Here is a 14,602-nt window from a genome sequence, read left to right as displayed (position 1 = left end):
TTTATTTTTAGCAAAGATGTTGATCTAAAGACATTTGTTAAAAAAAAATAATTCTGTTGAAATAAAGAAAGGACTGTTTCACTTATTTCTGACAAAACCTGTATGTTGCAAATTTTGTTCACATCGATCAGAAATTTAAAGTAGAAAATAATATAAAGATCCAAAATAATTTGGAAATTTCTGGGATCCATGACAGATACCTGAGTCCAGCACAAATAAGATTTATCTATCAAGTCCATACAGCCCAAAAGGCTGAACTGCACCATCAAGAAGTTTCACTAGAAGGTATATTTATTCCCTCTCCCCTCATTTTGCAGGCTTAGGATCCCCACCTGAAAATATGTGTGAAATGTGAAAACATGCTGCATCCAAATTGGAGGGGAACAGAGAGACAATTTAGTAAAAGATTAAATAAAGAATTATAGTATTTTGTACACAAAATATTTGAATGTAAGGAAATTGGTAGCAAGAAAGCCAGGTAGAGGGATTTTGAATGCTGCTGTCTCAACTAATAAATATTCTCACAGAACAAGTTTATGTTAAGCTGTGTGTTATAAAGTACAATGTTTATAGCAGTTGCAGTTAATATATATTGCAGCTTATGAAGAAAAGGGGATGGGCAGAGAAAGGAGAGTAAGAGGTGTCTCCTTACTAAATTTTTAAATTACAACATCATCAGAGCTGCATTGCACCAAAAGTTACTTCTTTAATGTTAGTGATTACCCAGAAACCAAAATCCAACCAGTGCACATAACTCAAAGACCAGGCTCTGTAGTGCTTAGCCCAGATGCTGCAAAAAACTAACTGCAGTGAGCTGTAGCCAAAGATGACATTTGGCTGCTCGTATTCTAGAACATAAACATTTATATTCCAAACTGATGTACATAAAGGCTCATGTGGTAGAAAACAGCTCTTCCTGCAGATGAGTTACACTGAGCATCTGGCTGGTAAAGCAGAAGGTCTGCACTGTGCTTTAAGTGTCAGCCTGGCACTTGTGAGCTCCAGGGAGAGCACACCAGAGCACAGGACAGGATATTGCCAATTCCAAATAGGAGGGGCTCACAAGCATACAGAACAATAAAATTCCACTAAAATCTAATGTGGACTTTAATGTGGACCTTTTTTTTTTTTTTTTTTTTTTTTTTTTTTTTTTACAAAGAAGAGCTTTAGAGACATTTGGTGCTCTGGACTACTATTACTGGGCATTTAAGTCACAGTCTTTTTGTACGTTTCTTAATTAGAGATTTGGCACCCACCTTTTTCAGAGATAATTCATGAGCGAGCAGCCACTATTATGAAGACTGTCCTTGGTGAGCCAGATGACATTTTTTCCCTAGTGAGCACAACATGAAGTGTCTTGTGCAAGCCATGAGATGAATAGAAGTGTAGGGACTGAGGTCATTATTAACTTTCAGAAAGAAGCTTTCAATCTCTGCTAGTAACTGTGAGACTAATTGAAACAAATACCTCTGCTGAACACACCAAGATCTGAAAATTTGTGATGGCAACTATTCTCTAGGTTTGTCAAACTGTACTTCTAAACTATTTTACTTGAAAACTTGAAATGTTTCAAGTCTCTTTATTAACACTCAAAGGAAATATATGATGAATGTAAGAATTATTTATTGCTCAGATTGTTAAAAGATTTTCACATAGCCTTGTTTGAAATATGGAAGAGCTCCTTCTAAGTCCCTAACAAATGAATGCCAAATGAATGAATAATAACAAAATTCTTCCTTGGCAAGGGCTGATTATTTTGAAGTTGTTCTTCAGTCATCTAAAATTTATAAAACAATTGATCTGAGGCACAACTGGAAAACAAGAACTCAACTTTTTAAAGGGCAGATTTGAGCTATGTGCATTGTACATGTCTACTGAAGCCTTAGACAGAAAAAGATTTACAGAAGTTTGTCTATTGACAGCACACTAAGTATCTAGCTTCTAGGTTTACTTGCTTCAGCTTCATTATGCTGTTGTCTATTTTTTAGTTTATTAACATAAACAAGTCGCAGGAGTTTTCTAACATAGGGGAATGTTAATTTTCAGTTTAATTTACTACTATCTGATTTTCTTGTAAGATTTAGAACTTCCATTTACTTTTTTCCATTTTATTGGCATTTCTATGCCCACAGTTCAGCAGGTTTATATGCTTGATGCACAACCTGTTCAGCTGTCATCACTATGTCTATCTGAAAAGACAAGTTGTTGGTACTTTCTATGTACAACCTCTGCATGTCCACAACACTGGTGTTCAAACACTGCTTTGTGCAGAGGGGTCAGCACCTCTGCAAAAGCTTTCAGCACAATGGGAACGTCTCATGCACTGATGCCCAGTAGAGCATCCCCTGTTTGATATTCAGAGTCACAGATGGATATAGCTCAAATGGTTTTAGTATTGATTCATGTTAGCCAAGGAAACCCTGTAGAAACCTTTAACTGATCTATATTTTTCTTCTAGGCTCTCTTCTGCTGGGTCAGAAATTCTGCATCTGGAAAGATCTTGCTAAGACTGCATGCTGTGAAGACCTAAGACTTGTACAGACAGTCATCAAATCTTAAGGAAAAGCAACTGCACCGACTGCTGGTCAAATGAAAAATCTTCCTTGCTGTCCGAGGGCTCCACGTGAGAGGTTAAAAAGCATATTTAAGCTCTAAACTACTTCACCTACAAGAGCAAGATTTGGAGGACTGATGTCAGGGGCAAAATACTCTTGCATTAGTGCCATTTCCACTCATGTTCAGTTTGGGGTTTTCCCTCTCTGTTCTGGTCTGTATTAATCTTGAATCTGCATTTACTTATTGCAATACAAACATAGAGGTTCAGTGTAGAACTGAATATCAATCTGAACTGAACTGAACAATCCTATTGTCTCTGTGAGATAGGTGACATGGCCAGTTCAGAGAAAGCTGATCCAAGCTAAAATATTATTTCTTGTAGCATGAAAGCCTCTGTTTCATAATATTGAATGTTCCAGAGATATAAACTAAGAGGATTATGTTGTCATTGTCCCTTGTCATGCTTTAGAACAGGTGGAAAAAGTTAAGTAAGAAAGCAAGGAAAATGGAATGGAGGTTCAAAATCTCTGTTTTGGATCATCACAGAGGAATTTTAACTCTTTGCAATGAGTTAAAATTTTTTCATCTCTTTAATAGTCACATGTCTATGACCCCTGTCAGTACAAGATTTCAATTTGTACTAAATCATTTCTAATCAAGACACTGATTATTTTAGAAACTGAAAGACAGAAGTGAAATACAGAACTGCACACCTCTATTTCCCATTGGTCAGAGGCTGTGCAAACAGCACAGCCAAAAAGGTAAAAGCCATCCATGTGTAGACACTGACATACATTTTTCATACATTCTTTCTTACCAAGTAGCTTCCAATTGCTGTGAAAAAACAAATGTATATAGTGTTCCTAGAATGTCGCCCTGTTCTTTTGAGAGTTTTAAAGTTCTTCTAAGAAGTTCCTATACCTTCTGATATTTACATATTTCAACTGAATTATCTCATGCATGTTCATTTAAATAATGATTGTTTTGCATTCTTCTTTGTAGGTAGAGAGAATTGACGGACTGTTAGTTTGACCAGTGTGGTTGAAGAGGCGGCAGTTTCATCCTCCAATCCACTGTCACTTTTGCTATTTTATATATAGTAGAGTCAGAAAATAAAGTTTACTTTTTTAGGTTCTTTTTCTTTCCTTTTATATCTAGCCTGCTTCTGTGAGTTATTTCATGTCACAGTGTGAATATCATGCATACAAATATTTAAGAAAAGTTTAATCATTCTGAAAACTTTAACTTTGGTACTCAAAATTACATTGAGGTGTTTCAGCTTTTCACAAGTTAGTGCATATCCTGCAAAATGCACATTATACACCCAACTTTCATCTTCATTGTTGAGCAAAAAGTTGCAGGCGTAGACCAATTATTTATACAGTGAAAATAATTTGTATTCTGCTCTTCTAAATCTCAATTGCTTTCACAAAATTTATAATTTTTCTTTTTTTTAAAACTCTAATTAAATGGGAAAATGTTCAAATACAAAACTCAAATGCTTCAGACAATCAATAAATGAGCTTTATCACCTCTGAAACTAGCTAGCTTCCATTAAGCTTTCTGTGAGACTCACAAATGCAACATACAGTAATACAGTGCTTCCATCAAATCATAACTGAAATAGAAAAATCTCTGAATAAATTATCATATTTCAGCTTATGTACATAGATGGGTAGTGTGATGAGGGAACCGATCTTTGAGCTGTAACACTGTCAGATTTATTTTCTTACGATCATTCTTTGTCTCATTTGCAAAACGGAAGAAAAGTGTCTTAGAAAGCATCTTAAAAATTCCCAATAAATAACATAAGTGTGGAGCTGCCTATTTAAAGCACCAGTATGTGTCTACAGACATTTTTATGCATTTATTACTTCAATTTACATTTTCTCTGAAATACAGCCAGGTAAGATAAAAGACTCATGAAAAATCCTTCCAGTTTTCTGGAAAAGCCCAGGAGTTTCCCAACACAGAGCTCTACAAAAAATTTTAGAGGAATAATCAACAAAAATGAAAAGATTATTAACATTTAAATTTAGTACAGGAACATCTTTTGTGCAGCAAAAGGATTATCTAGGTATTTTTTAAATGTACATTTTTAAAACTAGGAGAGATCTATCAATGGACAGATGAGAAAGAAAGACCACATGTTGAGTCCATGCTTGATAGTCTGCGCAAGTTATTGTGAAGTACCACTTATACTAGGACTGCCACAGAGCTGTTGGTTTGAAAGGTTAACGACTGTAGCAATCACAATTTCAATTTACAAGAAATGGGATGACAGGAAGCCAAATACAAATTGGAAATGTCCCACTGTGATGGCACCTGAGCAACAATTCATCAACAGCACAGGAACATTGTAAAGACAGAGTGCTGGGGACAACCTTTTCAGCCCGAGAAGGGTGTAGGCCTTATATTAAGCTCATTTTTCAAGGATATTATAGAAGCTTAAAAATGACAAAATTACCTAATATAGACATAAGCTCTCCCTTGATAATTTTCTCTCTAATGGTTGTTATGTCATCTAAAGGTGCTTATCCCACCTCCTTACATTTTCTTTAGTGTATATCCCCTTTCATTTTAAATGTCGACTTTGAGTTCTACCAAAACAGCCATTGACCCAAAGGCATTTCAATCATCTTTGAGCATTTCCTGCAATTATACTCTAGCTCTTGCTTACTCAGAGAATCAGCTCTACTGCAATGTGATCTGAGACTTTCTAAAGCTTTCAGGTGTTTACATACACACAAAGATGCTCTGTGAGACCCTGTGCTCCTTCTGCCTGGATTTTGCATGTAATTTGGGTTCAGTGGAAAATCAAATTGATGATAATAAATCAAACTTTATAATCATCAACACTACAGAAATGCACGTGTATTTTACTGCTTTCTTATCTGAAGTCAGTCAGAATTACGCGTAAGCAATTTGAAGTCAGAAATAACAAATAACTGGAGGTAAGCTGTAAAAAGTTCTGTTCATCCCTATCTCAGAAGAGACATCCTAAAACTCAAAAGCATTCAGAGAAATAAGCAGGCTGAAGTGAGATTCTATAGACAAAAGCTTTTCAATTAGTACTAATGTGCTGTAGAATGCTGCTAATTTCATCTAACAGGACCTCAACATCAGTAGAACGACAGTAATTTAAGTTCATGCTTTAATTTATCTTGCTTTATATACTTAAATTATTGAAAAGATAGTAAGACAGGCAAATATCAGGTGAAAAGCATAAAGCACAGAGGTAGGATCTGCACAAGATTTTTATGACATCATGTTAAATATGTATGTGCCTGTGTCTTTCATTAAATCTTTTCAGTAGTTTCCTTCTTAGTGGAAAGATTAAACAGAATATCACAGACTCAGAGAATGGCTGGGGTTGGAAGGGATCTGTGGAGATATCTGGTTGCACACTCCTGCATATGCAGGCCCACCTGGAGAGGATCCCCAGGACCATGTCCAGAGAACTAACTTTTGGATATCTTCAAACAGGAAGATGACACAAACCCAGTGGGCAATCTGGGCTGGTGGTCAGTTACCCTCACAGTGAAAAAGTGTTTCCTGATGTACAGAGGGAACATCCTGTGTTTCACTTTGTGCCTACTGCCTCTGGTCCTGGCACTGGGCACTACTGAAAAGAGCCTGGCTCTATCTTTACACCCTCCCTTCAGATATTTATATATGCTGGTAAGATCCCTGCTGAGCTTTCTCTTCTCCAGACTGATCAGTCTCAGCTCTCCCAGCCTTGCCCCACAGGAGAGGTGCTCCAGTTCCTTAAACATGTTTGTGACCCTTTGCTGGACTCTCACCAGTATGTCCGTACTTTTGTTTTACTGGAGATCCCACAACAAGCCACAGCACTCCAGATGAGGCCTCACCAGTGCTGAGTGAAGGGCTGGAGTGGCCTCCCAGGGCTCCCTCAACCTGCTGGAAATGCCTTACCTAAAGCAGAACTGCCTTTTTTGCATAGACAGACACATTTGCTGGCTCATGCTCAATAAAGCAAAGCCAGTGTCCAGCTGGGTGGCACCCAGGAGATGTTGGTACACGAAGCAGACATGTGAAGCACACAGGCTTATCTGTGCTTGGAAATACTGGCAGGATAGCACCAAGCTGGATGATAATGTGAGAAGAAAGGTGGCCTGTGGCAGGCAGAAGAGGATGATGGAGCACTGTAAGGGGGGGATGGTCCAAGCACAGACCATGGGAGACATTGCAATGCCATTGTGGATCAGTACCCACCAAAGCCACTCAAGATATACTCAATAAAAGATAGATATGTGACAGGAAAGGTAAACTAATCAGCATAGACAAGGTGCTCAGAGAGCTGAGGTAGACTTGTCCTACCAGTTCTCCGAAGTGATTACAGAACTGTGATCTAGCACAATATATTGCAGTAGAAACTGTTAATATGAGTAAATAAAACAAACTCCAACTCAATAAAAAAGCTTGAAATCATCCATTTCTGAAATCTAATGCCTGGGCTAAAGAATACTACTTTAACAGTCACTAACCCTCGGCATGCTTTACAGCATTTTAGATCATAATTGATAACTTTGCAATGATATTGCACAAAAAAACACTGAAGTTCATGCCCATTAACTCTATCTAGTCTAAGATATGTTATACATGCATGTCTTGAATTATCATGTACTGATAAGGAAATGAAACAAATGGATAAAAATGTCTTACCATGTTTTACCATCAACATTCCTTTGATGTAAAGAATATGAAGAGCTGGAATTCCTCTTTTCAGAAAATGCCAGAAAAAGGTATAAATTAAAATACTTCCTTATAACCTATTCTCTTTCTCCATACTTCATTTTATGCAAAGAAAAATCAAGGTTCTTAGTTTCTGAAACTCTAAAAATAATTATTCTTGGAGAAAAAGACAGAAGGCTTATTTTATCTTCTATACTTTGTACTTTTTTTGCCTTAGATAATTAGGGACATTAGATCATGATTTGCAATGCCTGGAGAATATTGTCATTAGTAGGGGAATGTTCTCTGGAACCCTGAGGAAATGAAAAGCTTTTAAGAGCAATCACTGTTAATCACTAACATGCCAACATTATATACTTTCTGGAACTGAGAATGATACAGACAGGACACATTAAGTGACTGTCTTGCTTGCACTGTAAGCTTTTGATAAAATATGTGTTTAAAACATCTCTTTGCATGTCTTGCTTTCTTTACAGAATGCAGGAGAACAAAGAACTCTGCAAGATTTACACTTCTTTTACAAGCTATTGAAGATATCTTCTCTGATTCCATAATGGAGCCTCATTGTGGTTTTATTAACTCATCTGAGTAGTAAATGTCATGGGCAATAGATCGTCCATTTTCACCCAAGAAGGGTGAAAGAAAAATTAAACTACAAGGTGATAAATGCAATTAAATTAATCTTTAGCCTCAGCTTTATTTTAAAATATTTTAAATGTTTACTGCATTCAATATTCCACATATTCTTTTAATCAGATAAAGGATAGTAAAATAAATAGAGAAAAAAATTAAGAAAACAGAGTTCAATACTACTTACTAACATCTTTTTGAGTTTTATTTCTTTGCTGTACTAGCCATGCATGCCTCACAAGTCAAAACCAAGCCCAGCACTACAGGGCAGCTGTACACACTGGAAAATAAGTCAGACTACACCCACGTACTGGGGTCCTCAGTTGGGATCCCTGCCAAATAAAACATTGGACCTGCCACTACATCACACGTTTTCAGAAAAAAATCACAATTACTCCTAGTAAAGGGATCTAGGAAGTTTATATATTTGTAGAACTAGTGAGAACTGATGAAGTTATCTACAGCTGTTCACCAAATAAAAGTCATCTAGTGCAGCTGAAATCAATTACTTCTTGTGACCGCTCCTGTGAGTACAACCATCAACTTCTTTCTTCTGACCAAATTTTTCAGGGCTCTTCCATTATTGCATCCTTAGACAAACAACCTCAACACAACTTTCAATTTGTTTTTGAACAAGGTCCTACTATATAATTTATAGTTATTCTACTAAGAATAAGTAACTAACTTCTCCTACTAAATTATAATTATTCTCTCCTTGATGCTTTCTATTTTGTCTGCATCTTTTGTTCATTAAATAGTTTAATGATTTTAGACCAATTGTTTCAGAGTGATTGTTTCCTCATCTGATCAGATATGCAGTATTTAGCTACTGAATCGCATGAGCTGCACTGCTAGTCACTCTTACACAGCTGAGACTTCAGTGGCACATCCCATAAACAGATTGCAAATTCAAAAAGGAAGTGCTTACATTCTTGAAACCTCTATATAAGATCTGAAGTTCCTTCTTTGTGAATTTACTCTGTGCTTCCAGCAGTTCAAGAGCTTCAGGTCTATGTCGTACTGTGGCCATTTCCATTTCATCTTCTACAGTGTCTGTAGAATACAAGAGACACAGAAGGAAAGCTCAACAAGAAATACAGGAAGTAAAAATACTTAACCCTTTCAAAAAGACAGAGGAAAAAAGGAAAGAGGGAAGAGGGAAAGAGGGAAAGAGGGAAAGAGGGAAAGAAGGAAAGAGGGAAAGAGGGAGAGGGAAAGGGAAAGGGAAAGGGAAAGGGAAAGAAAGGAAGAAAAAACATTCTTTTAAAGACTAGTTTTTGCAGCTTTAATGACAAATGATGAGTCCATTTTGAACTCATAGGAAAAGGGTGTCTATCATCTGCTTCTGTGGCTGCAAAGAATAGTGAACAGCAGTGATGATCCAGTAGCCTGCATATTATCTCATGAGTAGTAATAGCAATAAACTGGAAAGCCAACATTCTGCAAGAGCATGCATGATACATTCAGTATGACTTTTCTGTTTATACAACCCTGTGACCAAAGGAAACAATTTTATAAAACTTTAGTGACTCCAGAAAACTGAAAATTTTCCTTCAGTTAGTTAATGGATGTGAATTGACTGCATCAGGCTGGGATTTTTATTGTGAAGTTGTCCTGTGGAAAGCATGTGAAATTGATGTTGCACATCCAGCAGCAGGTCTTACTTTGAGTATTGTACAACTGACCCATTAGGAGAAATATTATTGAGGGTGAGCAGCCTAAATGGGGAACATGATAGTTTTTATGACCTCTTATTTAGGTAAGTAAGAATGTGGATATGCACATTCAAGATTTACACTTGAGTGTAGACCTAAAACTATGAGAATTAGCAATGCATTTTTTCCTAGGTAGAGTTTTAAATGCAAAAGTTCAATGAAACAGCTAAAGGAACTTAGAATAGAGTGCCAGTCACTTGTGATCAAAAATACGAATGTGTGTGTCCATTTCTAAGTACTGACAGCCTTAAATGTAACTTATGTAGTAGTCCAGATTAATTTAATGAAATTATTGCCTTATTTTCATTTAAGATATATAGGAACTATAGAAATATAACAGTAAAAATGCCTAATTGTCACTTATACAATGCTGAAGATACATATTATATTTCATTAGAATCTGGGACCCTTTATTCTTAGAATAAAGTTTATTTGGTTCAATATTCATAAACACATAGTATTAGAGTAGTTGATTAAAGTAGTATTATGCCTACAGTTTCGTATATTTTTGTTCTGCTATAATGCAGAAATAATAGCTTTCAGCTGCTTGGGAGAAATTTGGCATCAGTTCAGCTAAACAAAAAATAAACAACCTTTAAAAAGATTTTTAATAATATATAAACTATTTGGAAAAATCTTCACAAAATTTAGGGCTTTGTCCTTTCTCCTGTGAAAAATATGTTGCTGTTAGCACTCTTCTCAGGAGGATGATCTCAGTGTGATCCAGATGACTTTTTTTTTGTTAACCTCAAGTTAACACTAGGTACATAAACTAAATTGGCAAAAAAATAAACCTGAGAATAAATATTGTTGAAAGCTCACTTGTATTTTATATTTGAATGGTTACATGAGATTTAAAGGGCTTTGGTTTTAGACAGAAAAAGACTTAACTTGACATAAGTTCTCTAAGTGCCCATTTGTAAAGCATCTGGCTACCTAGAGAGACATCTACAAGCTTTTCTGGAAGCTAAATGAATACACATAATAAATGTGAGCCTAGAGATAAAGGCCAGACAATGTGCTGAGCACAATATTTGGTATATCCTTAGCAGTAAACATTTTTATTGCATTTAAGTGATTCAGTGAGCATGTAGAAGACTGCAATAGGCTGATGATGTTAATGAAAAGGTTCAGTATAACATTCTTTACACCCGACTTCTCTAGTCTCTTATAGATAGGCATAATAAAAATGCAAGATCATCATAAACTTCCTTAAAATCAACCACCTGTGATGACTAAAATGCTATAGCATTCATTAATCATTTGCAGGTTTTAAACTTTTTCTTCACACTTCTAGATACCAGGCTGGAAAAGAAAATTCTATACTTTAAAATATGCAGAAAAGTGTGTGAACATCTATTTTTACTATTTCTAAACAATAGTGATTTCTGTGGCATTAGTTATTTCAGTTCTTTGGTTTATTCAACCTAGATAAGTTAGGAATACATTTTTTTTTCATAGAAATGAAATTTCATGCCAACTGAAAATCAGAAACAAGTTCACAATCCCTCATTAATGTACTAAACAAAATATTCTTACTGATTTCATGAATTAGTAGATATCTTATAGCTTAATAGTAAAGACTTTTTTTAATGTAAATGTCATAGAGAGATATGCTTTGAACCTTTCACTATTAATTAAAGGACAAGATGGTAAAAACACTGCAAAAAACAAATGTACTCTTCAAATAATTCATACCTGTAAAAAATTGTGCACATGCATTTCCCTGCACAAACTCCACACTACAGCTTCCCTAACTATTTAGCATATTTTTCTTTTTCAGAACCATTGAGTTTAGTCCTACCCATGTGTACTCACTCATGCACATATCTAGGGAATGATGGGTTTAAGTTTAGACTTATTAGACTAGAGCACACAACGGTGTTCTTTTACATGCTCTTTTCAATAGGAATGCTGAAATATGTTCAATATGAATGCTGAAAAGAGATTTTACATTTTTAGATAACCTTTGTAAGCACATATTGATAGAAGTGCAGAAGTGCAAATTCAGGCTATGTATATTTCAATAAATTACTTGTTTAAAAAATATTTCCCTGATAATTTCTCAGGAATTCACAAAATATGATTGCTATTGCAAGTGCTGCTGTTTTCATTCCTAGGACACTATAATGTTGCTTCTTTCATGCTAGCAGAAATTAAATAGCACATGATGTCAAAATGGAATAATAACTGTATATCTACAATTCACTCAAGATATTCACTCAAATATCATTCAAGATTTTGACTTGATATAACATTTTTACTTAATGTAGCACTTAAATATTGAGGAGATTACAGAGAAAATTATTGAATGCACCTTTTTACCACTTGGTTGTCAAATAGGAAATATTTAATACTCATTTTAGTTCAACTTCTCTTCTTGTTTATAGAGTACTTTCAGTAAGGAAAATATAAGTTTGACATGGTCAAGATTTCTGAGACTGACTCCAAATATATTTGGTTACCTGTGCAGATGAAGAGCTTACACAGAAATGTGCAAAGAACAAGGACGTGTCACTCTCCCAGCGACTTCAAACAAACAGATCAAACTTTTTATTCATTCTGTTCTATTTCCTTATCTATTCCATTCCCCATCCCTGGGAGTATTCAGGTCGGATGGGACTTTGAGCAACCTGGTCTTTTGTAGGAGGACTGGACTGGATGATTTTAAAGGTTTCTCTTCCACTTCAAACAATCCTGTGATTCTCTGATTCCTTTTAACATCTAGTGCCATATTGCTCAGGTCATGCAGCTGACAGCAACTTATCCAGAAAGAGTTATTAACAAGTGCCACAACCGTAACTGCAGTTTTTAAGCTACCTTATTTTCAATTAAGACATATTAGGTAAAGACACCATGAAAAAATAAATCTGTGTACATCCAGAAATTTAACCCTTTTCATCTCAAATACTTAAAAGGAAAGCAAGCACCTAAGTTTTCTCTACAGAGGAGGATATGAAAAACACTGAAGGGGGATAGCGTAAAGAAACCCTAGATCTATACCTGTGAAGTCTTGACATTTAGTAGGGGCCTGTATTTCTTTCAACCTATATGGTTGTCCTGGATTCACTAGACATGGGGAACTGCTCTTGCAGGCCTTTTTTACCTGAGATTGATTGATATGCTTTATCAGAAGAGTATACAAGAAACACGTGAACCATTCAGCTTCTGGTTTTAGGTGCTCATATTAATGCCTAGAATTCAGTCAAATTAATCTAGATTGAATTGGATCCAGAGAGATATTTTAAAATCTGCTACAGGAGTCAATTTATATAGGAAGACATTATAGTGTTTTTACTATAATTAATCTCTATCTAGGAATATATATGTATCTATGTATTGACCTCTCACTCCCCCTGCCCCTCTATATTTATCTGTTACCTACTCTGGAGAGATTTGATCAAGACATTCAGTATAATATCAGTGTGCTTTTCCTGTATATCCATATTCACATACTTTCTTTTCAATCTCATTATTTTTTTTTTCCTCTCAGACAACAACTTTAAGTCCTGTTCCCTAAATAGTTTGAAGTTCTATATTCAAAACCTGCAGGGCCATTCATTTCCTCCCAGACCAGTTATGATTGTACCCCCTGTGAATTGAATAGCAAGCACACACAAATACGTGCATAAAAATACAAAAAGTTCCCACTTTTCAAATACATGGAGAGAAGGTATTAAATTTTACCAGGGAATCACCTGTCAACTAACTTGCAGATGATAAGTGCCAAGTGCTAATCTTTGGTTATCCCCTCTGCTGCAATTGCCAAGCTCCTGCGTGGCAGACTGTGGCAGTGGTATCTTGCCATCCTACTCTGCACAGACAAATCTGTGCATCACTAGATTTTAAACCTTGATAAACCATATGATTACTTCAGCAGATAATTTGCCTCTCAAATAAGCAGTTAATGAAAGTATAACTTTTGATGCATGCAAACCTAAAAAAAAAAATCAAATTAAAAAATGAAAAATAAAACTTGCTTTGAGTAACAGGAGATGTCGTTTTGGCAGCCGAGCAGGGCAAGAGCTTCATAAGTCGCTCTTTAATGCTGCGTTTGGTACTGTTCTGAGCGTAGAGGAAACCTAAAAAATATATTATCAGGACTGTTAACATAGGCTTGAGAACAATTTCTGTACATGCTGCAGAGTTCATCATTAGAGCAGAATCCTGATGGGAAAAGGCCAAATGGATGGCAGCCACCATGAATTGCAAAGGGCAACCAGAATTTTTGAACAGGACAACAAAATTGTTTTGTCTTTGTATCTTTCCAGCGTCTTTCCAATACAGGGGATTTGTTTGTCTGTGTGCACCTCTTGTAATATTCTTATAACCCACCTTAAATCGTCTAACAGAGAAGTGTCAGATAATTAATTTGAAACAACAGAAGTCAAAAGAAGGTATGTAAAAATTTTAATGTTAAAATACCTTAAAGACTTTAAAGCCTATGTCATTTTGAATTTTAAGATGGAAAACAAAACCAAATCGAAATGAAATCTCAAAGATTTCTTTTGTTGTCCTTTCTGGCAGGCTTCTAATTCCATGGCTGAGCTTTCCCATATAATGAATTCGGCAATTGTGATAACCAATCTGGTACTTTTGCCTTTTCTGAGTAGTAAAATATCAACCATGAGGTGTAGTCAGTCTCCCTTTAATATTTGGCACTCTACATGTTTAAAATATAAATACTATTTTTACTCTGATTTTAAAGACTAATTTGGCTGAATAGCTAATGTTCATGTGCTATAAAGCAGGTGAACAGCATCACCTTTATTTACTGTGATGGAAACCGTTGGAGTATCTTCCTGTGAGGTCTAACCAACCATCTTAAAAAAAATGGGTGATATGAGCAAGCATTGCCTGGGTGAATATTTGCTGCAAATGGCAGACTTAACACCTGCAAAACAGCTCAGTACCTGATTTATATTCCTGAGAGGTAGAGCTTGCCTGAGACATTATGCAACTCCTGCACTTTTCATCTCGACTGC

General features: G+C 35.8%; 1 protein-coding gene across 9 annotated transcripts in view; it reads right to left on the bottom strand.

Annotated features, from left to right (window-relative positions):
* KCNIP4 (potassium voltage-gated channel interacting protein 4) overlaps window positions 1–14,602 on the bottom strand; it is a 385,279-nt gene that overhangs the window by 29,586 nt on the left and 341,091 nt on the right. For 7 of the 9 annotated variants that reach the window (XM_053941138.1, XM_053941133.1, XM_053941132.1 and 4 more), the window contains one exon: window positions 8,831–8,955. In XM_053941138.1, coding sequence (XP_053797113.1) covers window positions 8,831–8,955 — 125 coding nt within the window. Of the gene's footprint in view, window positions 1–8,830; window positions 8,956–13,597; window positions 13,700–14,602 lie in introns of all 9 variants that reach the window. The other 2 variants (XM_053941131.1, XM_053941140.1) reach the window with 1 other exon arrangement.

Source organism: Vidua chalybeata, chromosome 4 (genome assembly GCF_026979565.1).
Source record: "Vidua chalybeata isolate OUT-0048 chromosome 4, bVidCha1 merged haplotype, whole genome shotgun sequence".
NCBI classification, from domain to species: Eukaryota; Metazoa; Chordata; class Aves; order Passeriformes; family Viduidae; genus Vidua; species Vidua chalybeata.
Note: the sequence above shows the minus strand (reverse complement) of the source record. Positions and strands in the feature narration are given on the sequence as shown.